General features: G+C 36.6%; 2 protein-coding genes across 5 annotated transcripts; both read left to right on the top strand.

Annotated features, from left to right (window-relative positions):
- The first annotated feature begins 235 nt into the window (after window positions 1-235).
- Window positions 236-8,430, top strand: LOC122657886 (protein PIN-LIKES 3-like). Its single transcript, XM_043852686.1, has 10 exons — window positions 236-473; window positions 1,576-1,655; window positions 1,796-1,920; window positions 2,269-2,390; window positions 3,641-3,865; window positions 4,997-5,089; window positions 5,326-5,426; window positions 5,753-5,805; window positions 5,924-6,109; window positions 8,280-8,430. Exons 1-10 carry the CDS (start codon window positions 339-341, stop codon window positions 8,402-8,404), a joined length of 1,245 nt encoding a protein of 414 aa, XP_043708621.1. The 5' UTR covers window positions 236-338; the 3' UTR covers window positions 8,405-8,430.
- Window positions 3,123-21,044, top strand: LOC122657885 (protein PIN-LIKES 1-like). 4 transcript variants are annotated; one of them, XM_043852682.1, is made up of 11 exons: window positions 3,123-3,132; window positions 11,862-12,040; window positions 13,235-13,314; window positions 13,434-13,558; window positions 13,925-14,046; window positions 15,354-15,578; window positions 16,602-16,694; window positions 17,210-17,310; window positions 18,279-18,331; window positions 18,450-18,635; window positions 20,715-20,876. In XM_043852682.1, the coding sequence occupies exons 2-11, from the start codon at window positions 11,906-11,908 to the stop codon at window positions 20,837-20,839; spliced, it is 1,245 nt and encodes a 414-aa protein (XP_043708617.1). In that variant the 5' UTR covers window positions 3,123-3,132; window positions 11,862-11,905; the 3' UTR covers window positions 20,840-20,876. The 4 variants fall into 4 exon arrangements, with proteins under 4 accessions (XP_043708617.1, XP_043708618.1, XP_043708616.1 ...); XM_043852683.1 differs by lacking the exon at window positions 3,123-3,132 and adding an exon at window positions 11,000-11,046 and having other exon boundaries at window positions 11,863-12,040; window positions 20,863-21,044; XM_043852681.1 differs by lacking the exon at window positions 3,123-3,132 and adding an exon at window positions 11,000-11,046 and having other exon boundaries at window positions 11,863-12,040.
- Window positions 21,045-21,470: the final 426 nt, after the last annotated feature.

Here is a 21,470-nt window from a genome sequence, read left to right as displayed (position 1 = left end):
TATGTTTCTTAATTACAATAATATATAAATTTTGCCTGGAGGGAGTTGAGCTCTCAAATTATATATTTTTCTTGACTGAAGATTCAAGATGCAATGCTATTCTTCTCAAGCTGCAATGCTATTTATCAGGGAACTCTAATAGAAAACATAATTATGCTTCTTTCCCTCTCAACACTGTTTAATCTTTAATTATTACTTTTCCTCAAGAAATCAAGGGCTTTCTCTTCCTATCTGGAATATTCATGTTTTAGATTGTTCATATAAGAAACTTATTTTATAAATTTTCTTGTATAGGAGTGGACACAGAAAACTCTTGAGATTAGCAAGGAATTCTCAGCATGGGGATTGTGGATCTCTTCATTACGGCATCAATTCCAGTGCTGAAGGTCCTATTAGTTACGGCACTTGGGTCCTTTCTCGCATTGGACCACATTAATATTATGGGAAATGATGCTAGGAAGCATATGAATAGAGTGAGTTCTAAGTTGCTGCATCTTTTTTTTTTTTTTTACAAGGTTGGATCTAGTCATTCAATATCTACTGAAAATTTGTTAAATTGGTAGTATAATTCATAAGTTCTGGTCTTCAAACTTTGTATCTCATGTTTGCAGTTTTTTCATGATTCATCCTTTGGGGGGGGGGGGGGTGCAAGAAGAAATATAACATGGGTGATCGGGGGTTTCTATCTGCAATAGTTTTGTTCCTCTAACAGAGAGTTATGGTGAAAAGATTGTCTTTCTTGTCCCTTCCAATGTTATATATGGTCTCACATATTTGTTCATATATGGACTAATCAAGATCATTCAAGCAGTGGACACCTCTTGGAACTGCATCTTGTAATGGTCCCGTCTCTGTGTGTGTGTGTGTGTGTATGGCTCAAGTGATTAAGATGTAATATCAACTTGATTTGTCTATGGATTTTCAACCAGGTAATGAACATCCTGGGTTAACTGACAGGCTTGCTACATCTAGTTTGAAATTCCAGGGCTTCTGTTTCTCTCTGTCTTTTTGTCTCTGTGACACATACCTTTGGCTCTTATCTCTCATCACCAATTAAACCAGAACAATTAGATCTAAAAGATTCTCTGACTACTGTGTTTAGCATCTACAATTTGGTGAAAATAGAATGAACTATGGACTAGTGAATCATAGAACAAGATTACATAAAACAATCCCAGGCCCAGCTGCTGAAGCCAGGTACCCTTTGATAGTGCCGTTTATTCTGACAAAGAATGAGTCCCATAATGCTGCAACCCATCCTCCATTTCAGAAGAACCTCTGCAGGGATTTGGTCAACTGGGTGAGCCCTTTAAAATGGGCTGATCAATTTTGTACTCCGTTGTTTCTTTTGCAACATGCAATTTCTGAACTGGCCTCAAACTAATGGTGATAAGGCTTCTGAGTTGTTTCTGTTGTTGTCTGATCTATTTAGGCAAGTTTGTAAAGTATGTCATATATCTTTTGGACTGCCAGAGTAAAAGATTTGAGTGAGGATTTTTGTTTTCTAATATTTGCACTTCTAAAATAGAATTTATTCTTCTTATTTGAAAGTTAATATACTTTACTGGTGAACAGGTTGCATTCTTCGTATTTTTTCCGGCTCTTGTGGCGTCAAACCTTGCCCAAACAATAACATATGAAAGCATGGTTAAGTTGTGAGTTTCTTCAAATCCTGTTTACAATGTCCATACAAGTCAAGATGAAACTTACAATGTCTGATTCACTTGGAGATGAATCTCTCTCTGATCATTTTTTAGTAGATGAATCTCTCTAATAATTTTTTGGTAATGCGTAGGTGGTTCCTTCCTATGAATATTTTTATGACATATCTCATTGGTTCAGTGCTTGGATGGTTGCTTTTAAAAATCAGTAGACCTCCTTCCCATTTAAGGGGCCTAATCTTTGGTTGCTGTGCTGCAGGTAAGTTTTTGTTTGATTTCTTAAATTTGTTTGTTGATTCTGTAGACTCACCCTGTAATTTAATACCATGTTGAGTTCCTCGGAACATGATTGAAAAGAAGAATTGGAAGGTTTTATTTATATATGTCCATTGCTGCCAGTGTTAGTGTAACAATTTAAGCTTCTCCAATTCAAGTGACTACTTGGTCCAAATTACTACGTTGATTTTGGTGCTAGAGAATCTTGAAGTTTGGCTATGTGAATGGTGAACTGTGTAGGGAGGACATGCCATACTGCCATTCTTTATTTTGTACAGTTGGATTACTGCATTTTGTGTCACCTCATCTTTTCCTCCCCTGATTGAAACAGGAAATATGGGGCCTATGCTTATCATCATCGTCCCAGCGGTCTGTAGAGAGAAAGGCAGCCCATTTGGAGCTCCTGATGTCTGCAGTACATATGGACTGTCTTATGCTTCAATTTCTATGGCGGTAGATTTCTTACATTTTTTAGATATAGCTTTCTGTGATTTAAATTTCCAAAAAATTGATTAGGGATGATAAGTATCTGCTTATTATGAATTATAAGAAGCTCACTTAACATGTGCATTTTAATTTTTGCTACTCTGAAAGGTTTCCAGTGACTAAATTGCTCACATGAGTGTAAAAGAGTAAACAACCTGTATACCATTTTGAAAGAAACTAGTAAGTAGAAAATCATGAAGAAAATAATACTAGTTTTTTTTTAATAATACTTGAAAATGATTCTAGTTCACCTAATGTTTTAATGGCACATTAGTTTGTATTTTTCCTAATTTCGTAATTCTTGTATCTTTGTAGTTTCTTAATATGATTTGTGTAAAATTAAGAATATTGATGGGCTATTGTGACTAACTGCAAAATAAGCTGGGTCCTGAGGCTGGTAATTGCAGGTTAATCAATTGGCCAAACTAAGAATGGTCTTGATCTGCCATGTCACCTCTACATGTGGCTAAAAGCCCTGTAACTGCAGGCTCCAAGTCCTGCAGAACAAAACAGAAAATCTTTGGCCAAAATAAGTTAGTTTTAATATTATTAAACTTCACTATATATTACTTTTGTCGGTTATTGTGTTCTTTAATTTTTAGTATTCTTTGTAAAGATATATAAGTGTTTATTGTGGTGGAGATCTCAAAATCTATTGTTATCCCCTCCCTTTCTACAATTAACAAGCCATCCTCTGCATTGACCAGCTGTTAGTTTGGTTGGACACCCTTTGGATGGGCATATCCTGCAGATTCTTACCAATTAGATAGTTTGAACTTTTGATGTATCAGCTGACTCTAGCCGCTAGTCCTAGTTTTTGTAGCCTTTGAAGTGTATTTCTTTACCAATGACTTTGTGAGCAGACAGTTAAGCAATGTGACCATTGGGCAATGACAAACTTAGAGGCGGCTAATTTTCTGTTCATTTCACAGTTGGGCCCGTGCATGTTATTAGGATCAAGGATAAAGAACTCATCTCTGTCACATCAAAAACCAAAATTTTGTAATTTCTTACTTTCTCCTCTTTCTACATACCCACCAATGCACATATACATATAGATCCATAGCAGAATGTACATAAAATATTTATAAATCATATGGAACAATAACTAAACTTGTGTGCTTCTTCTGGGAACTAAGTTTTTAGTATTCTTGCAGCCATTGACTCTAGGCAAACTTATTTCAGCCTTTGTTTTGGTTCTTCTTGTGATAATTCAGATTGGGGCCATTTATTTGTGGTCGTATGTGTACAATATTGTGCGGGTATATTCAAGTAAGGACATTGAAGGGATTGATGACTCTACAAGTAAATCTATAGAAGAAACTTCAAAGGTACTCAATGGGAGTTGCACAGAACCACTACTGTCAAAGGATTTACCAGTCTTGGAGAACCATGCGGACCATTTTACACTTCCATGCACTTCATTGGATGCAAGATTACAGGTTATTTCCTGCTTTACCATTATTACAATGAATTCCCCTTTCCCTCCCTCTCCCCCTTCTTTTTTTTTTTCCCTTTTCTTCTTTCCTTTCCTCCGTTGATGTTTGTGTCCATGTTGACTCGAGGAGCATCCTGCCTTGGGAGGATGGTGGTAGCAAGAAGGATCAATCTAGATTGATCCTTCTCATTATCAAGGAGGTTTCAAAATGTGTGGCAACTGTAAATTACTTTTTTTGTTTACCTATGTACTTGGGTGATAGGTTTGCATCCCCGAGCAATCTAAGGTGACCAATGGGTCTGACATATTTCCACTTAGTTGCCATTCAACATGTATTTCGTATATTAGCCATGAAACCCTCTCCCTATGCTTACTGTCAGCCATTAGTGCAATGTCATTTGTTAAAACAGTACCTTATTCTTTGGACACATTTGAACTTAAAGTTTGACATTTAATGGCTGGTATTAAGGAAAAATATGATAAATGATAGGCCGTGTATCTGAGGACGGTAAACCAAACATGTGATCAATCAATAGCGTCCCCTACCTGATAGATGGCCACAATCAACCTCATCATCCTTCTGCATGGCTGAAACAAGAGCAGTCACCTGGTAAATGAATAGGAAATGTTATAAAGAAAATGGAAGTCAGAACTCAGAATCAGATATCCTTAAAATTTACTGTTTCAGAAGTCAACTTCTAATTTTGGTAAGAAATTTTAAGTAAGAAATTACCAAATCTAAACAACTTTTCAATGGGGTCTTCAGTCTTCCCATTGATAATAAAGATATTTGCTTGATCCATACTATATTATTAACAGAACTCATCCTTCTATGTTTCCGATCATTCTACTCATGATTCTGATGAACACTAGATTTAGAAAACATGGAATTCTGGACTCTGGAAAGGCTAATGTTACATTCCACTGAAAACCCAGTCAAGCATCACTCTAACCCATTTCTTGGAGAGAATATTGAAACGGGAAGTTCGATTTGGGTTGTTCATGATTGGATAAATGCAAATATAATTAAAATAAATATGCACGTTTCCACTCTATTTTTCAATATTACATGATCAATCATGACGAGGTTGGGAGAGATAATTGAATTGCATTTTTTTTCCATGTTTTATGACAGGTTCCAATTTCAGTTAAGTTTAGACAATATTTAAAGATGCTTTCTGAAAAGATCGACTTGAAGACATTATTGGCACCTTCTACCATTGCAGCGGTATGCTTATCATGCTTAACATTTTTATTCAGTAACTTGTTGGCTTTATCTTTTGAATAAAAATACTTTTGACTTCAGACTTATTTTAGATTCCTCCTTTTCTATTCTCTTCTGCTTACTCTGGTTTATGTAGAGTTCCTTTTTAAACAAGATTTCATCATAAATTAAAGAAAATGCAAGTGAAAACATCTTCATGAATGTTCCAATGACTGAACTTCTTTATTTATTCTTTGTAGATTGTTGGGTTTGTTATCGGAGTAGTCCCTCAAATCCGATGGCTAATGATTGGTGAAGGTGCTCCTCTTCGTGTCATTGAAGATTCAGCCTCTTTGCTTGGGTATACAGCCTACTGAATACTCAGGACTTAGATCCTCATATATACTTTTCTTCAGCTTTAGATTACTCATGGTTAAGCTCTAAGATCATATCTGTTCAGTTTAAATTTGCAATCGACATAACTCTAAAGAATCCCCCTTCCCCCCCCCCCCCTCTCCCACACACACAAAAAAATAAAATTAAAAATGAAGTACAATAGACCACTTGTCTTCATTGCTCATACCAATCTAATTCCATGTTTTGTCATAACTTGGATGACACAAATATTTGTGCACCTGATAAGTCAGAAATCATTGTTATTCATTTCACTCTCATTTCGGTTTGCAGTGAGGGAGCCATCCCAGCTATCATCTTGATAATGGGAGCAAACCTTCTTAGAGGTAATAACTGATTTTGATATTGAACTTTCCGTGGATATTAAGGGAGACAGGTTCTTGGTGAATCTTTTTCCAACTCTTTTAAAGTAAGATATTTTCTGACACTTACACTGTCATTCAGGTTTAAAGGGGTCAGATATTCATGCATCCCTTATCGTTGGGATCATTGTAGTTCGTTATATTATACTCCCAGTGTTGGGTATCTTCATTATTAAGGGAGCATTACATTTTGGCCTGGTGCACCCAGATCCATTGTATATGTTTATTCTTCATCTTCAATTTGCAGTCCCGCCAGCAATGAACATAGGTATGCCGATTTATTATTATCGTCCAAACTGCCAAATCTTGTGTGCTTCCATCTTCTTTTGTCATCTTTACCTTTCTCTCTGTGTTTTGTGTCTGTCAATGAATGGGATGATCTTTCTGATAAAAATTAAAAGTAGTCCAGTTCTCTTCTTCTTCTTTTCTCTTGCCCCTCCCTCCCTTTTTTTGGTGGGTTGGGGGGGGGGGGGGAAAGAGGGGGAGGGGCGAGGAACAGTCCCAAATATTTTCTTAGGATCAGTAAATTTTGAGCTCCATATGCACCTCAGAGTTTTGATAATTTAGAGTGACTCAGGATGGTATTGTAGGGATTTGACAATCATATTAAATGTTTTTATGGCTTAGGAGCAAGGGTCGGATTTTTAGAATCCTAACATTAGATCAGCTTCTGTACTAGGAACTCAAAGGTTAGGACTGACCAAACATGCATATTGCAAATTGATAACACACACAGTAGGATGCTCATTTGGAAGTCGCAGCATGCTCAAGTCCAGTTTTCTGTGCACTAAATAGTAACTGAATGCCAGAGCATACTACCATTGAACTACTGTATTAAAAGAAAAAAAAAGAGAAGGAAATTACACCTGAGGTTGCTAATGTTAGGGGTTTCGAGGGGTTAACTTTGAACACTTGACATTTGGGGTGCTTGAGCACAAATGGTGTTACTCTAAACTGATGAAGAAAGACCAAACTACCAATATTGTTCTACATCTTTTGAATAATACCAACTGAAAGGATACAATTCAACCATCATGTTTTAGCATTTTTAAATATGGCAAGATTGATGGTTTAATCTGGTTTAAGATTAAACCATCAAAAGCTTATGAAAGATTCTAATTGGAAGATCATTATTCAACCATCATGGTTTAATATATATATAAACTGTTGAATTTGGATCATGGTTGTTCATCTAGCAATTTAAATCATGGCAAACACGATGGTATAGCCTGATCTAAGATAAGACCATCAATTGCTTCTAAAATATTTTAACTAGAAGCATGCCATTCAATATCGTAGTTTAGAATTATTTTGGCCTTTGATTTTGATTATGAAATCATGATTACACATGATGGTACCATTTGATCTATGATTAGATGATCTGAAGTAGCTGATCATGCAATCAATGATTCAATCATGTCACGAAGGTTCAAATGAATGATTTCAATAGTCATAACCGATGTAATGAAAATTAGTGGCAGTTATGATTTAAAATGCTAAATGAATGACCATAATCCAACTCAAAGCTTAAAATGCTAAATTATGATAATAACCTATATATTTTCAATTGGTAACTTTCAAAAGTTATAGAGCTTGGGTTTGTTTTTTTCATAAACTTATATTGGGGTTTTCTGGTAAAAATGATTGAACAAGGGATCGTCGGCTCACGATTTTGGGCGTTAGAAATAAGAGTATCATCCTTCTTGAAAAGGACTGAGTTTTCTATATTGTGGGTATAGAGGTAATCTCCACATCCACTCCCATTAGTACCATCAGATTGCATTAGGGAGGGATAATTTTGACTTCATCAATTGGAGCTGGGATTGTAATAATAACTCAAGAATCTAATCACATGATCACATCACTAGTAAAGAAGAGATTTCTCAACTCCACCAATGATGGAAAAGTTTTATCTTCCTGAAAAAGCTACATTCAAGCGTGTCTGAAAGTAGGGAGAATGTTCTTTGTGTTGCGCCCAGGCACATGGGCAGCCTGTGCAGGGGGGTAGGGTGGTCATTGCGCCCATCTCCATGTGCCTGGGCGCAGCCTGCGCTGCGGCATAGAGAACAGCCCCCCCTAAAAGTATTTGGCTAAAACTGTTGGTCAAGAATCAGATGATTTAGGTTAGTGTTTTATATGGGAAGCTGTGAAGAGGGAAATAAGGTGTCCTTAAAAAAATGCAAATTGGACTGAGTTACTCTACACCATGGGTGTGGAGGGAATCTCCACATCCACTCCCATTGGTACCATACTACCATTGTGTAGTGTTGGGGTGGGGCATTTTCGATTTCGTCAATAGGGTGTAGGAATGTAATGTTGACTCAAAATTCCAATCACAACATCAATGAAGAAGAGATTTCTCTAATCCACGGGTATTAATTCAAATTTTAAATCATGTTCTTCCTGGGTTCTGATTTGAATTTTTATGAAATTGACAGGAACAATAACCCAATTATTCGGTTCTGGTGAGAGAGAATGCTCTGTTATTCTGCTATGGGCCTATGGATTGGCTTCGGTTTCACTCACCCTTTGGTCAACCTACTTTATGTGGCTTGCGGCTTGATATTGCTTCTTCCGGCCTATCGGGTGATTCGAATGGCAAGGAACTCCCGTTTCATCAATACAAATTGATGATGATGCCTGCCAATTGCACCATGAGATAGCACAGAATCCAACTGCAACAATTTGGGCAACTTCATTTTCCAAAAGGGGAGGAAAGGTGCTTAGGGTATTGATTTGCTGTGATAGATGAAACAGTCCTATGGTTATATAAATTATTATCTTGAATTGAATATGTCTTCATTATAGTCAATATAATGTAATGCAACAACCTATAGGAGTCAAAAAATGAGTTTTTTCATTCCAACCAGTTGATTACAATCAACACCTTTACAAACAGTGTGGTAAATAAACATGTGTTTATGATAAGAAAAAGGAGAAAGTTTTTTTTCACCATTGGTGAGGGAAACACCCACCAATCTCTCGTCATCGTATAGGAAGATGTTTTATAATGACTTTTGGATGTTGGTAGTGGGTATTATAATAATAATTTTGTTCATGAGAATATTAATGCATTTTTCACGGTGGATGGCTCCAGATCATGATATCCAATCTCTGGTCAGCCAACCCGAAAACCTTTTTTTTTCCTTCTTTTGTGTATCATTTGACCAAAAGTTAGCTGGTCAATAAAGCAAATAAAGCAAATATTGATTGGACCCAAATGATAAAAATCAAGAAGATAAAAACAAAAGGTTTCACATGGTTAGTATGCTTTAATATTGCATTACTAAAATAAATACAACACATAGAAAGTGATATATAATTTGACATTTGGGTTTGTGATTCAATGGACCACTCATTAAAAATACCTCACCAACTAAATAACAAATTGGAGGCCATAAAGTGATTGTGACTCCAACACCATAAGATAAAAACATTTTAATAATTAAGGAAAAAGAACGTTGGTCGTGTGTGGCTTCTACGTGTCGACATAGGGCCACACAAAATGATCGTTGTATACCTATGAAAAGGTAGAAATCCTTAAGGGTGTGATAATCATTTCACATGGTCCTGTGTCTAGGTGCAAGAACCGTGCTTGATTAGGTAGTGGTCTCTTTCCCTAATAAATTAATATGATAATTTCAATGCCTTGATTGCACATCATTATAAACTATGGATGAAAATAACAAGGTATCCACATTTTCATATTGTATATTTATGTCTATGAATTTTTGTTGGGGAAAAGTTTTCCTTTTCTTATAGAGAAGGATTCACCTATGAATCTAGGCATCATTACTCTCTTAAATTTTTTATCTTTTATTTTTTTTGATAAAGAGATTTTATTAACGTTGGAACATTGTTCCAACCGAATCAGTATACAAGAGGAGGTTGATAGAAGGGGGGAGGGGGAGAAAGAACCAAAACATGTGGTCTTGAAGAATGAGAAGCATTCTGATAATCGACGTAATCCTCCATGGAATAGCCTCAGCCGCCTTGTTTAAGATGTTAATGACGAGAAGGTTGTCACTCTCAATCAGTACTCCCTTACTTGTTAAAGCTTTGAATCATTTCTACTCCATAATGATACCCATCTCATCTCCATTAATGTCATTGGCCATGGGTTGAGAAAAACTATCCTTCGAGTGAATTCTTGACTTGAGTTGTCAATGGAACAGTAAGCTTCATGGGTGATCCTCTATTGCCGAGCTGCCCGGCAGGACTTTGCAGCTTAGACACAGTGAGACATGTAATGATTGCCTTACCCCCATTCGGGCAAAGCGTTTGGGAAGGGGTAAGGTGATCACTGCACACCTCATTGTGTCTGGGTTGCACGGTCTTGCCGGGCAGCTCGACAGTAGAAGATCTGGATTGGCTTTCTGGTGATGACTCTGCAACATTACGTACCCAATTCGTGAACATGTGAAATGACTCAAATACCCCTGTTTTTACTGGACTAGATCCTCAACCTCCCGCCACGGCTGGAGGTGAGCCGAATTCCTAAACGATCAACTAGTCTTCCCTTCTCCAGTTCTTTTGGCAGAAGTCCAACGATGATTTGTTGGGCTAACACAATAGAAAAAACCAAGAACACGCAAAATCGTGTAGTAAATTCAGAATCCAAAAACCCATGAAATTCAATTAAAAAATTGCAGTTGTTCTGTCCTTCCAAGTTCCATCTGTTTAAAGTTGCTCTGGCGCAGTCATTTCGGTGCCCTCCTCTGATTATTATAGTAAAATCGTTTTGGCTTCTTGCTCAGTTCCTGCAAAGCAACTCGTCACTTTGCTATTTATACCCAAAAAAGAAGAATAAAATCGTCGCTTTCCCATAACAGTCAACACGACAAAATTATAAATTCCTCACTTGGTAGTCGGTTCTATCATCTAATTAATTAATGGAGTAATCGTATTCAGGTTGTGTCGTACGAAGCTTACTGGTGCGGGTGAATCTGTCTATAGGTTCTACTCTTCGTTAACAATGACGTTTTGGTTTCTCTTTCCTCCTCTCAATCAGGATATACATTATCTTCACCTTCTTCAATGTTCAAACGACTTCAAGGACTTCGGTGTACGTCTCAGTGATCTACCCACCGAGAAACCCATCTCGAGTTCTGCGCGGAAGAACTCGAGGGCTTTGTTGTCTTGGTGCAGAGAAGAGGCGAAGCTTATCATATATTTTCAAAGGGCAATCATTTCTTGAGTCAGTTGGTAACTTTTTTGGTCTTAAACTCCCGTAATTGTTGTTCGACAGTCTTTATTTGCATGAATTCGATTACATGAAGTCGTTGCCCAATTATGACTTTTGATTGAGCAGGACTTGCTCTCAAGATTCATTCAAATGATATTGATAAATTTGAAATTGATTCGGCTGTTTTCTTGCAAGTTTAGATTTAAATTTAATGAGTCCCAGTTGGATTACTGAAACTTCTGTTTCGGTATCTTAAACGTAACCGAGAATCAGGGATTTGGAGTCTTTCTTTCTTCAGTTTTAGATATTTTATTTAAGTAATGACGGTCGATTTAGATCTTTTAAGACCATCCAACTCTTCTTCTGCAGCAGAATTATATTACCTCTAGTTATCTCTGATTAAAAAGGAGGGTCTGGTGGTGTTCTACTTCTACCTAAGGGCAACCTCCTATGTTTCTTAATTACAATATAAATTTTCCCAAGGGAGGGAGTTGAGCTATCAAATTATATATTTTTCTTAACTGAAGATTGGTGGTGCAATGCTGTTCTTCGCAAGCTGCCATTCAGTTTATCAGAGAACTCTAATAGAAAACATAATTATGCTTCTTCCCCTCTCAACCCTGTTTAATCGTTAATTATTATTTTTCCTCAAATAAATCAAGCGCATTCTCTTCCTAGCTGGAATATTCATGTTGTGTGCTTTTGGGGTTTTAGATTGTGCATGATAAGAAACTTATGACCCTCCCCAGACCTGGCAGGGGCGTCGTGCACTGGGTACGCACTTTTTTTTTTTTTGTTGTAATAAAGAACTTATTTTGTAAATTTTCTTGTATAGGATTGGACAGATAAAACTCTTTAGATTTGTAAGGAATTCTCAGCATGGGGATTTTGGATCTCTTCATTACGGCATCAATTCCAGTGCTGAAGGTCCTATTAGTTACGCTTCTTGGGTCCTTTCTTGCATTGGACCGCATTAATATTTTGGGAGAGGATGCAAGGAAGCATATGAATAGAGTGAGTTCTTAGTTCCTGCATCATATATATTTTTTTACAAGGTTGCATCTAGTCGTTCAATAATTCTACTGAAAAACTGATAAATTGGTAGTATAATTCATAAGTTCTGGTCTTCAATCTCTGTATCTCAACATTTGCAGCTTATTCATCCTGGGGGGGGGGGGGTTGCAAGAAGAAATATAACATGGATCATGGGGGGTTTCTATCTGCAATTAATTTTGTTCCTCTAACATAAACTTGGGGTGAAGATATTGTCTTTCTTGTCCCTTCCAAATTCCAATGTTATATGTGGTCTCATATATTTGTTCATCTATGGACTATTCAAGATCATTCAAGCAGTGGACCACCTCTTGGAATTGCATTTTGTAATCACACACACACACACATCCCTGCTTGCATGATGTGTGAATGATTAAGATTAAGTATCAACTTGATTTGTCCATGGATTTCAACCAAGTAATAAACATCCTGGGATAACTGACAGGCTTGCTACATCTAGTTTGAAATTCCAGGACTTCCCTTTGTCCCTCTCTCTCTCTCTCTGTCCTTTTGTCTGCCTGTGACACATACCTTTGGCTCCAAATTCTCATCACCAATTAAACAACGACAATTAGATATAGAAGATTTTCTAACTACTATGTTTAGCATCTACAATTTGGTGAAAATAGAATGAAATATGGACTTGTTACATAAAACAATCCCAGGCCCCAGCTGCTGAAGCCAGTACCCTTTGGTTGTGCCACTTATTCTGCCAAAGAATGAGCCCCATAATGCTGCAACCCTTTTTCCATTTTAGAAAAACCTCTGTGCAGGGGTGAACTGATTGAACCCTTTAAACTGGGTTGATCAACTTTGTCCTCCATTGTTCCTTTTGCAACATGCAATTTCAGAACTGGTGTCAAACTAATGGTGATAAGGCTTATGAGTTGTTTCTTCATCCGAGCTATGTAGGTAAGTTTGTAAAGTATCAGTCATATTCCCCAGCTGTTTGAATTTGATAGACGAGAGAAGATTGCTGCAGGGAACCACTGTACAATTATTGGGCCAATGTTTGAGGAACCTATTTTAACTTGAACATAGTCTTTTGTAGTGTCTGAGATAGATTTGTGTGGGGATTTTTGTTTCTGATACCTTCACTTCTAAAATAGATTGATACTTTTTATTTGAAAGCTAATTAACTTTCCTTGTGAACAGGTTGTGTTCTTCGTATTTTTTCCGGCACTTGTGGCTGCCGACCTTGCAAAAACAATAACATATGAAAGCATGATTAAGTTGTGAGTTTCTTCTGATCCTGTTTACAACTTCCATACAAGTTAAGATGAAACTTACTATGTCTGATTCACTTGTAGATGGATCTCTCTCTCTCTCTCTGATAATTTTTGGTAATGTGTAGGTGGTTTGTTCCTTTAAATGTTTTAATTACATATCTCCTTGGTTCCGCACTTGGATGGGTGCTTATACAAATCAGTAGACCTCCTTCGCATCTAAGGGGCCTTATCTTGGGTTGCTGTGCTGCAGGTAATTTTTTGTATGATTCCTTAAATTTTTCTGTTAATTCTGTATACTCACCCATGTGATTTAATCCCATGTTGAGTTCCTCGGAACATGATTAAACAGAAGAATTGGAAGGTTTTATTTGTATGTCCATTGCTACCAGTGTTCGTGTACAATTTTGGGATTCTCCAATTCAAGTGACTACTTGATTTTGGGGCTATAGAATCTTGAAGTTTAGCACTGCAACCACCTATGTCTGCTATGTGAATGGTGAACTGTGTGGGTAGGGCATGCCATGCTGCCAGTCATTATGAAATTTTTGTCCCGTTGGATTACTACATTGTGTGCCACCTCATATTTTTTCCACCCCCCCCCCTCTGATTGAAACAGGAAATATGGGGCCTATGTTTATGATCATCATCCCAGCAGTCTGTAGTGAGAAAGGCAGCCCATTTGGAGATCCTGATGTCTGTAATACAAATGGACTGGCTTATTCTTCACTTTCTATGGCGGTAAATTTCTTACAATTCTTAGAAATAGCTTTCTGGGATTTAAATTTCCAAAATTTGATTCGGGATGATAAGTGTATAATTATTATGAAATATACGAAGCTCACCTAACATGTGTTCTTTGATATTGCAACTCTGAAAGGTTTCCAATGACAAAGTTGCTCATATGAGTGTAAAAGAGTGAACAATCTGTATAGCATTCTGAAAGAAACTAAATCGTGAAGAAAATAGAGCTAGTTCTTTCTTTAATAATACTAGAGAATGATTCTAGTTCGCCTAATGTTTCAATGGTGCATTAGTTGTATTATATTTTTTCCCTAATTTCGTAATTTTTATATCTTTCTATTTCTTACTTTATTTTATGTAAAAATAAGAATATCGATGGGCTATTATGATGAGAAGTGCAAAATGAGGTGGGTCACAAGGCTGGTGACTGAAATTGACAAGAGAGTTGTAGATGTGGCTAATCTACACGATCCCTGAAATAAGAATGGTCTTGATCTGCCATGTCACCTCTACATATGGCTAAAAGCCCTGTAACTATAGGCTCTAAGTCTTCCAGCACCAAAACAGATAATCTTTGGCAAAAATAAGTGAAATTAATAATTTATTGAACTTTTACTATCTATTACTCTTTATTGACTAATGATGTGTTCTATAATTTGTACTATCCTTGGTAAAGATGTAGAAAATGCTTATTGTTGTGAAGATCTCAAAATCTTTTGTTATCCCCTCCCTTTATACAATTAGCAAGTTATCCTCTTCATTGACCAGCTGTTCATTTGGTTGGACACCCTTTGGATGGGTATAACCTGCAGATTCTTACCAATTAGAAAGTTTGAACTTTTGATGTATCAGCTGACTCTAGCCACCTCTCCTATTTTTTGTGGGCATTGAAAATTTCTTTTCCTATAACTTTGTGACCAGACAGTTAAGCAACATGACCACTGGGCATTGACAAGCTTAAAGATGGCTGATTTGACATTCATTTCATAGTTGGGCCAATGCATTTTATTAGGATCAAGGAGAAGTAACTCGTGTCTGTCACATCAAAAACCAAAATTTTGTAATTTCTTACTTTCTTCTCTTTCTACATACCCACAAATGCACATATGCATACCGATCCATAACAGAAGACATTTGAAAATCATTTCATTGTTATAATGTACATCGAATGTATACATAAATCATATGGATCAGTAACTAAATTTGTGTGTATCCAGAAACTAAATTTGGTAGTATTCTTGCAGCCGTTGACTCCAGCCAAACTCATTTCAACCTGTGTTTTGGTTCTTATTGTGATAATTCAGATTGGAGCCATTTTTTTGTGGTCGTATGTGTACAATCTTGTGCGGGTATCTTCAAGTAAGTCCACTGAAGGGATTGATGACTCCACAAGTAACTTCTCAGAAGAACCTTCGAGGGTACTCAATGGGAGTAGCTCAGAGCCACTACTTTCAAAGGATTTACCAGTCTCGGAGAACCGGGTAGACCATTTTGCACTGCCATGCACCTCATTAGGGGCAAGGCAACAGGTTATTTCCTGCTTTACCATTACTACAATGAATTTCCCTTTCCCCTCTCTCTTTTCCCTTTTATTTTTTTCTTTCCTGTCCTTCACCTGATGTTTGTGTCCATGTTGACTCAAGGAGCATCCCGCCTTGGGAGGGGTTGGTAACAAAAAAGATCAATCTAGTTGATCCTTCTCGTTATCAAGGAGGTTTCAAAATGTGTGGAAACTGTAAATTAATTTTTTTGTTTACCCATGTACTTGGGTAACAACTCAGCCTTATCCCAACTAAATGGGGTTGGCAACATGGATCCTTTCAAAACAAAGTAGGGAAAACTGAGATCCACACAAAGGGAAAGGAAAGTATGAGGAATGAAGAATAAAAATGAAGAAATGAGATAAGAAAAGTAAGAAATGGAAAATGAAAAAATGTACTTGGGTAACAGGTTTGCATTTCAGAGCAATCTAGGTGACCAATGAGTCTGACGTATTTCTTCTTAGTTGGCATCCCACATAATACAGTAAATGAATAGGAGATGTTAGAAAGAAAATGAAACTCAGAATCAGTTGTATCCTTAAAATTTATTGTTTCAGAACTCACCTTCTAACTTTGAAGGGAAATTTTAAGTAAGACATTACCAAATCTAAACAACTGTTCAATGGGGTCTTCGGTCTCCCCATTGATAACAAAGTTATTTTCTAGACCGGTGCTATATTATTAAAGAACCCATTCTCTATGTTTCTGATCATTCTACTCATGATTCCAAGGAACACTAGATATATAAAACATGGAATCTGGACTCGGGAAAGGCAACTGTTACAGTCCATTGAAAACCCAGTCAGGCACTACTCTAACCTATTTCTTGGAGAGAAAATTGGTACGAGAAGTTAGATTTGTGTTGTTCGTGATTGGATATATGCAAAGATAGCTCCTGGAGTTTAACAGCAATATGCACATTTCCACTCAAGTTTCCAGTATTACATGATCAATCATGACAAGGTTGGGAGAGATAATTGAATTGAATTTTTTTCGCATTTTTTATGACAGGTTCCGATTTCAGTTAAGTTTGGACAATATTTAAAGATGTTTTCTGAAAAGCTCAGCTTGAAGACATTATTGGTACCTTCTACCATTGCAGCGGTATGATTATCATGCTTAATGTTTTTCTTCAGTAGCTAGTTGTTTTCTTGAACAGAGATTGATTACTGCTAGTATAGACTCAAGTAGCTTATACATATAGCAAGATGCATGAGTTAGGCTAAGTACCACCTAAAAGATCTTTTGGTTCAAAGTAGGCCTGGTCAGATAGCTATCCATTGGTGTTGTATAGGAGGAAAGTTTTGGAAGTTCCTCCTATCAGGGAGTATCATATCCAACTTATAGGAACATATGCCACATTTCATCCTAAACAACAAGAAGTAATATGTAAAATATGTATTGAGGGACATCTATCCTTTTAGTAGGACATGAATTTGTATAAAAAACACTTTGACTTCAGACTTATTCTAGATTCCCCGCCTTTCTTCACTTATTCTTACTTACGGTTTATTAGAGTTCCTTTTTAAACAAGATTTCATCGTGAATGAATGAAAATGCAACTGAAAATGTCTTCATGACTGTTCCACTGACTAAACTTCTTTATTTATTCTATGTAGATTGTTGGGTTTTTTGTCGGAGCAGTCCCTCAAATCCAAAGGCTAATGATTGGTGAAAATGCTCCTCTTCGTGTCATTGAAGATTCAGTTTCTTTGCTTGGGTATACAGCCTACTGAAAACTCATTCCTAAGATCCTCATATAAAAGTTTCTTCTGGTTTAGATTACTCATGCCTAAGCTCTAAGATCATATCTGTTCAGTTTAAATTTGCAATCGGCATAACTCCGAAGAATTCCCCCAACTCACCCTCCTCCCGAAAAAAATGTATCAGAGAATTTCTGCCCTTGGCTCCTTGATGCTAAACTGTACACATTCCCAACTTATCACCTTGTCAAGATCATTTCATGGATGTCCAACTCTTAGAAAGATGGTGTTTGAAAAATCTGTAAACTATATAGCTGGTTCTACATTAAGTGAGGAAGATATATTTTTTATTTTGGGTATTGTATTTTTCACACATGGTTGGATGTTATATAAATCGTTTTCTAAAAATTTTTAAAGGCTCTTTTGTTTCAATGTCAACAAATGGTGTTTTGAGTTCAATCTCTATTACTAGTATCTATGGGGAAATTCTAAATTTCATACTGTGCCTCATTTCACTTATTTTCAAACTACTAAACCATCTTTGAATGAAGTTTTCAATGGTAATTTTTTCATGTCCATTAAGGAACTACAGATTTTATGCCCCTTAATGCTATACCCAGTGGATGACTGACCCATTGATCATTCCAGACTTGAGGACATTGTGTACATGCAATGCTCAAATGGATGGCGGTTGAACAGCTATACGAGCTGGAGATCCTGATGCTTCTAATCATGTAATGGTTATTTTTCAAACCACTAAAGCACCTTTCAGGTCCATACTCCTATTCTTGAATGGATGGCTAAACCCTATTGAATGGTTTTGGTGCTATGTTCTATCTGAGCTAGGCAGACCTCTTGCTTCATTGTTCACACCAGTCTGATTCCATGTTTTGTCATGTGTAACTTGGATTACACAAATATTTGTGCAACTGATTAATAAGTCAGAAATCATTGTTATTCACGCCTTTCCCATTTTGGTTTGCAGTGAGGGAGCCATCCCGGCTATCACCTTGATAATGGGAGGAAACCTTCTTAGAGGTAATAACTGATTTTGATATTGAACTTTCTGTGGATTTTAAGGGAGATAGTTTCTTGGTGAATTTTTGTCCAATTCTGTTAAAGCAAGATTTTTTCTGACACTTGCATTGCCATTCAGGTTTAAAAGGATCGGATGTTCATGCATCCCTTCTTGTTGGGATCATAGTAGTTCGTTATATTGCATTCCCGCTGTTGGGCATCCTCATTATTAAAGGGGCATTGCATTTTGGCCTGGTGCACCCAGATCCATTGTATATGTTTTTTCTTCTTCTTCACTTTGCAGTCCCGCCAGCATTGAACATAGGTATGCCAATTTATTATCATTCAAGCTGCCAACTCTAGTGTGCATCTTCTTTTGTCATCAACCTTGTTCTCTGGTGTTTGTCTGTAAATGGGAAGGTCTGATTAAAATTTCAAGGGAGTGTCTGAATGACACTTCTATAGGTGTTTACAACTTGACACCTTTTAATTGCCCCTTTTCTTATTCTTAAAAGGTTTTTAAGATGGGAGTATAAAAGGGTTTTCAAAAATATGTGACATATCATTATGCCATTATCAAAAAGTTTTAGTGTCATGCACATTATTCTAGTACCCATATGAAATGACACTATTACCCTCATTGGAAAGAAAATTGTGTCATACTAAAACGGCTTCTAAGTAAGGTTGCAAATTATTTTGACACCTTGAGGGGTGTCAATAAGAAAATCCCAAATCTAAAAGTCCATTGTCAGCTTATTCCAGTTCTGTCCCTCCCTCTTTTTTTTTCCGCCGGGGGGGGGGGGGGGGGTGTGGATTAATAGCCATATATTTTCCTAGGATCAGTAAATTCAGAGCTCCATGTGCACATTGGAGTTCTGATCATTTAGAGTGACTCGGGATTAGATTGTAGGGATTCCACAATCATATTAAATGCTTTTTATGGCTTAGGAAGCAGGGGTCAGACTTTTAGAATCGTAACATTAGATCGGTTTCCATACTAGGAACATCAAACATGCATATTGCAATTTGATAACAAAAACAGCAGGATGCTCATTTGGAAGTCGCAGCATGCTTAATTCTAGTTTTCTGTGCATTAATAGTAACTGAACACCAGAGCACTACTATTGAACTACTGTATGGAAAAGGGATGGGGGGGGGGGGGGGAAGGAAAATTACTCCATAGGTTCCTAACATTAGGGGTTACTTAATATTCAAGCACAAATGGTATTGGCCTAAACTGATGCTAAAATAACCAACTACTGACTTATCTTTTAAACGATACCAACTAAAAGGATACAAATATACAATTCAACCATCATGTTTTAACATTTTTATACTTTTGAAATTTTTGCTGACCCCATTAGTTGGGATAAGGCTGAGTTGTTGTTGTATACTTTTGAAACTTTTGTACTAGATCATGGTCATTCATTTAGCATTTTCAATCATGGTAAACATCAAAAGCATATGAAAGATTCTAATTGGAAGGACATGATTTAACCATCTTGTTTTAGCTTGTTTAAATACTTGATTTGGATCAAGTCCATTCATCTAGCATTTTAAATCATGATGAACACGATTTTATGGTCTGATTTAAGATATAAGACCATTAAAAGCTTCTAAAAGATTTTAATAAAAAGCATGCCATTCAATCGCATAATTTAAAATTTTTTCAGGCTTTGATTTTGATCATGATAAACATGATGGTCTGCATGATCTATGATTAGACCATCAAAAGCATCAACCATGCAATTAAATGATCCAATCATGTCATGAAGGTTCAAATGAATGATTTCAATGATAATAACTGTTGATCTAATGAAGCTTAGTAGTTGCCATGATTTAAAATGCTACACGAATGACAATGATCCAACCCAAAGGTTAAAATGTTACATCCATTCAATCGGTTTACTTTCAAAAGATGTACAGCCTAGAGTTGTTTTTCCTAACTATTGGGGTATTGTGGTAAAAACGAAGTTTTTACTATTTCACCAAAAAAAATGAAAGAACAAGGGATTATTGGCACATGATTTTGGGCTGGGGAAGGGTGCGCAGTTTCAACTTTGCAGGGGTAGGAGTCAATGATGACATTCACTATTCCAGGAGTCCATCATAGTGTCAAATCATGATGGATGAATAGCTTCACTCTAAACCTGGGCTAAAATCTCACTTGAGAGTATTGTCCTTGAAAAAACTAAATCCATGTGTGTGTGTGTGTGTGTATAGTTGTCTATAAGTATTTGATCAAAACTGTTGGTCAAGAATTAGGTGATTTAATGTTTAAGAACACATGTTTTGGTTAGTGTTTGACATGGGGAATTGTGAAGAGTGTAATGAGGTGTCCGTTTTAAATTTTAAATCATGTTCTTTCTCAGTTCTGATTTGAGCTTTTGTATGGAATTGACAGGAACGATTACTCAATTCTTTGGTGCTGGTGAGAAAGAATGTTCTGTTATTATGCTATGGGCCTATGGATTAGCTTCGATTTCACTTACGCTTTGGTCAACCTTCTTCATGTGGCTTGTGGCTTGATATTGTTTCTTCCGGTGTATCAAGTGTTTCGACTAACAAGGAACCCCACAACCAAGCATGGAGGTTTCTCAATTTATTGGGAGCATTTACCAATACAAGTTACGTTGATGATGCTGCCAATTGCACCATGAGATGATACAAAATCCGACTGCAAAGTCTTGCTGTATTATTAGGGTACAAGAACTGTACAAGGTCTATTTTCCCTTTACTGTATAGGCTTTCCATTTTCCTTTTACTGTACTTGCATATTTTATTATGCTTCCTATTTGTTTTATTGTAAAAGTTTCTATGCAAATGATATTTTGCATAAAAATTTTCCTCCATGTAAAATTTTCTTACTTTTTCAAAGTATTTTTGTCATTTTGCATTAAAACAAACAATGGAAAATCCTGTTTTACAAGAAAATTTTCCTTTTCCATCTTTTTACATGCTCCGTGTGATTTTTGTATTAAAGGATTCCCTGAGTCGCACTGCTACGAATCTCTTTACAGCATTCCTTGTTTTATAAGGCTGGGTTTCTATTCCACATTGATTTCTTAGAATATTTTAGTTTTTTTTATCAATAAATTGATTTTGTTCTGTTGCATCAATTAAAATAATTCCAAGGAAAATCCATTTGGTAGTTCCAATT

Source organism: Telopea speciosissima, chromosome 4 (assembly GCF_018873765.1).
Source record: "Telopea speciosissima isolate NSW1024214 ecotype Mountain lineage chromosome 4, Tspe_v1, whole genome shotgun sequence".
Taxonomy (NCBI): Eukaryota; Viridiplantae; Streptophyta; class Magnoliopsida; order Proteales; family Proteaceae; genus Telopea; species Telopea speciosissima.
This window is presented reverse-complemented; position numbering and strand designations above follow the sequence as displayed.

Coding starts and splice junctions, on each gene's coding strand:
- LOC122657886 (XM_043852686.1), top strand. CDS start 339: ATGGGGATTGTGGATCTCTTCATTACGGCATCAATTCCAGTGCTGAAG. Junction 474..1,575: donor CTAGGAAGCATATGAATAGA/GTGAGTTCTAAG, acceptor ACTGGTGAACAG/GTTGCATTCTTCGTATTTTT. Junction 3,866..4,996: donor CATTGGATGCAAGATTACAG/GTTATTTCCTGC, acceptor GTTTTATGACAG/GTTCCAATTTCAGTTAAGTT.
- LOC122657885 (XM_043852682.1), top strand. CDS start 11,906: ATGGGGATTTTGGATCTCTTCATTACGGCATCAATTCCAGTGCTGAAG. Junction 13,559..13,924: donor CTTGGGTTGCTGTGCTGCAG/GTAATTTTTTGT, acceptor TGATTGAAACAG/GAAATATGGGGCCTATGTTT. Junction 18,332..18,449: donor GGGAGGAAACCTTCTTAGAG/GTAATAACTGAT, acceptor ATTGCCATTCAG/GTTTAAAAGGATCGGATGTT.